Source organism: Belonocnema kinseyi, chromosome 7, assembly GCF_010883055.1.
Source record: "Belonocnema kinseyi isolate 2016_QV_RU_SX_M_011 chromosome 7, B_treatae_v1, whole genome shotgun sequence".
Lineage (NCBI taxonomy): Eukaryota > Metazoa > Arthropoda > Insecta > Hymenoptera > Cynipidae > Belonocnema > Belonocnema kinseyi.
Genome location: NC_046663.1, coordinates 142,308,271 through 142,310,480, shown reverse-complemented (window position 1 = coordinate 142,310,480; position 2,210 = coordinate 142,308,271). Strand labels below are relative to the sequence as shown.

Here is a 2,210-nt window from a genome sequence, read left to right as displayed (position 1 = left end):
TTTTAAAGATCGGAAAATTGGAAGCCAATAATTGAAACGTGAATCGCACTAGCTAATAGTTGTTAAAAAAGTACAAAATAAAAGAAGTAGAGTTGTGTTATGGTTAGGAATAATTTCACTCCCAAGTGGGTATGAAATAAAAAAAAATCGCTTTTTTTGGCACACCCTAATACACACATGAATAAAATTTGAGAAAGAGACAAAGCGGTGTCGAAACGTCGACCTTTAATGTATAGACACTGTTATTAAATTTCTTTATAATAAAAGTGCAATTTCTAAAATGAACAAATGACCGAAGAAATATGGATTTTTTCGACTTTGAAAAATTTCTACAATCCACATAACATAGGCCTGTAGCTAGACTAATATGTCAGAGGGGGCAAACATAATCATATGAAGGGCAACGTTATTTTTCGCTGTGTAGTATTATTAAGAGCAACTTATTTTAAAAAAGATTGGAGGAAAAATTTATCAAAATACAAAACTATTCAAACTGCGAATCGGTTTGATTTTTCGTTTCGCAGGTTCACAATTTTCATGAAAAATATAAAACAATTTTTGGCTTTCCGAATATGTCGTTTCGAACGCATCGTCGCAGCGAAAGTCTGTAATACATCCATGTACACTTTTAATGATCGGGAGGGTGCTAACTAAACCATTTTCTTTGATTGCAAAATTTTATCGCCTGGCTAGATACATTTCAAAATTTTCAGGACAGCACAAAGCATAAAAGTGAATTTCTCACTACTCATAATGCTAAAAAAGCCGGATAATTACTACGCCACAGAATTTTTTTTGAAACGACGATACAATTTGAGTAAAAGAGTAAAATACATTTTTTGAACATTCCAATCCCGGGGGGGGGGGGGGGGAACTCAGGGGGAATTGCCCCCCTAGCTACGGGCATGACATAACGTTCGAAGAACGTTGGATCTTGACACAAGAAATTTTGGGAATGTTCAACAAGTTATCTTAAATCAAATTTTTGTTTCATTGGACCATTTTATATCTGAGTAAAATCACACCTACGTGTTGCACACAAGCTTCCCAAGCATGGCGTGCTATTCATATGTTTGGGAACCTCGTTCACTACAAGTAACAGTGACTTGATATACTATACTATTTCAATCGAAGCCTTGAGTGATATTTGCGAGATTTCCGCTATTCGAACTAATAAGTTAAACAGACCCAAATAAGCCAGTTTCTTTTTTCAATACAACTTTTGTTATAAACTTACCCTTCGTTCCCAACTTATTCCAAGGCGGTCTGCTGCACCGATTAATTGACGATGAAGATCTAATGTAATACTGGGGATTACTAAGCCATCATCCGTTACGTATTCTTTTGTATCCGGATACGGGACTATTATCTGTCGAAAAGCAGCAGGCTCCGACTCAATTATGTTTTCATCATGTCGATACCTGGCTTTATTGACCTTATTACTTTCCGATTGTCGAACGATGTCGGGCCTCGAAGAATTTATTTCTTGCCAGACAGCCTGTGAAACATACAGACATTCTATTGCTTTAACGACCACAAATAAAAATTATTACCATAATCGAAGCCTCGATTGAAAATATCCAGCCGATCTACTGCAAAAAAAAAAACTATTTTAAAGTAAAAAATCACTAATTACTAATTAAAGTTTGTCTCTCCAAATGTATTTGACATTCAGCACGTTCATGTGAACGTAATAAGAAATACATATACAGGGTGCCCAGAGTCAAGTGTCCGAACTTATATAGCTATATTCAAATTGAAAAAATTAATCGAAAATGTCCTTTTCCAAAAATCAATTGAAGTTTTAGTCTTTAAGTTACAAAATATTTAATCTGGATCGATGAGAAGCCCGATATAAACAGACGTGGGTACGTGAGCGGGAGTCAAATGCAGTATTGGAGAGAGCGTGTAGGTGAGGTTTGATACGGGAGATCAGTCATATAGATAGATTTGAACACCAAATCTGTTAAAGAAGGTGCTTCGGAAAAACTCCTTCACTGATGTTACGACCTGAATGGGGCTTTGAAGCATGCACAGGCATGTATAGGTCTCTTCAGCGTTATGTCTTATAACACTTATATCCACAAGCTCTGGGTCCTTGGTCTCATGGCGACACCATGAGCCCACTCCTCTTTTGCCTTACATTATTGCCACTATCTCTAGCACTACGCCATTCCGACGGGTACTTGTGCGGCAAACTTGCAGATCGA

At 36.8% G+C, this 2,210-nt stretch overlaps 1 protein-coding gene across 3 annotated transcripts in view; it reads right to left on the bottom strand.

Moving 5' to 3' along the window:
- LOC117176066 (enhancer of mRNA-decapping protein 3) overlaps positions 1-2,210 on the bottom strand; it is a 138,192-nt gene that overhangs the window by 37,338 nt on the left and 98,644 nt on the right. For all 3 annotated transcript variants that reach the window (XM_033366071.1, XM_033366070.1, XM_033366072.1), the window contains one exon: positions 1,238-1,498. In XM_033366071.1, the coding sequence (XP_033221962.1) occupies positions 1,238-1,498 (261 nt within the window). The remainder of the gene's footprint in view (positions 1-1,237; positions 1,499-2,210) is intronic.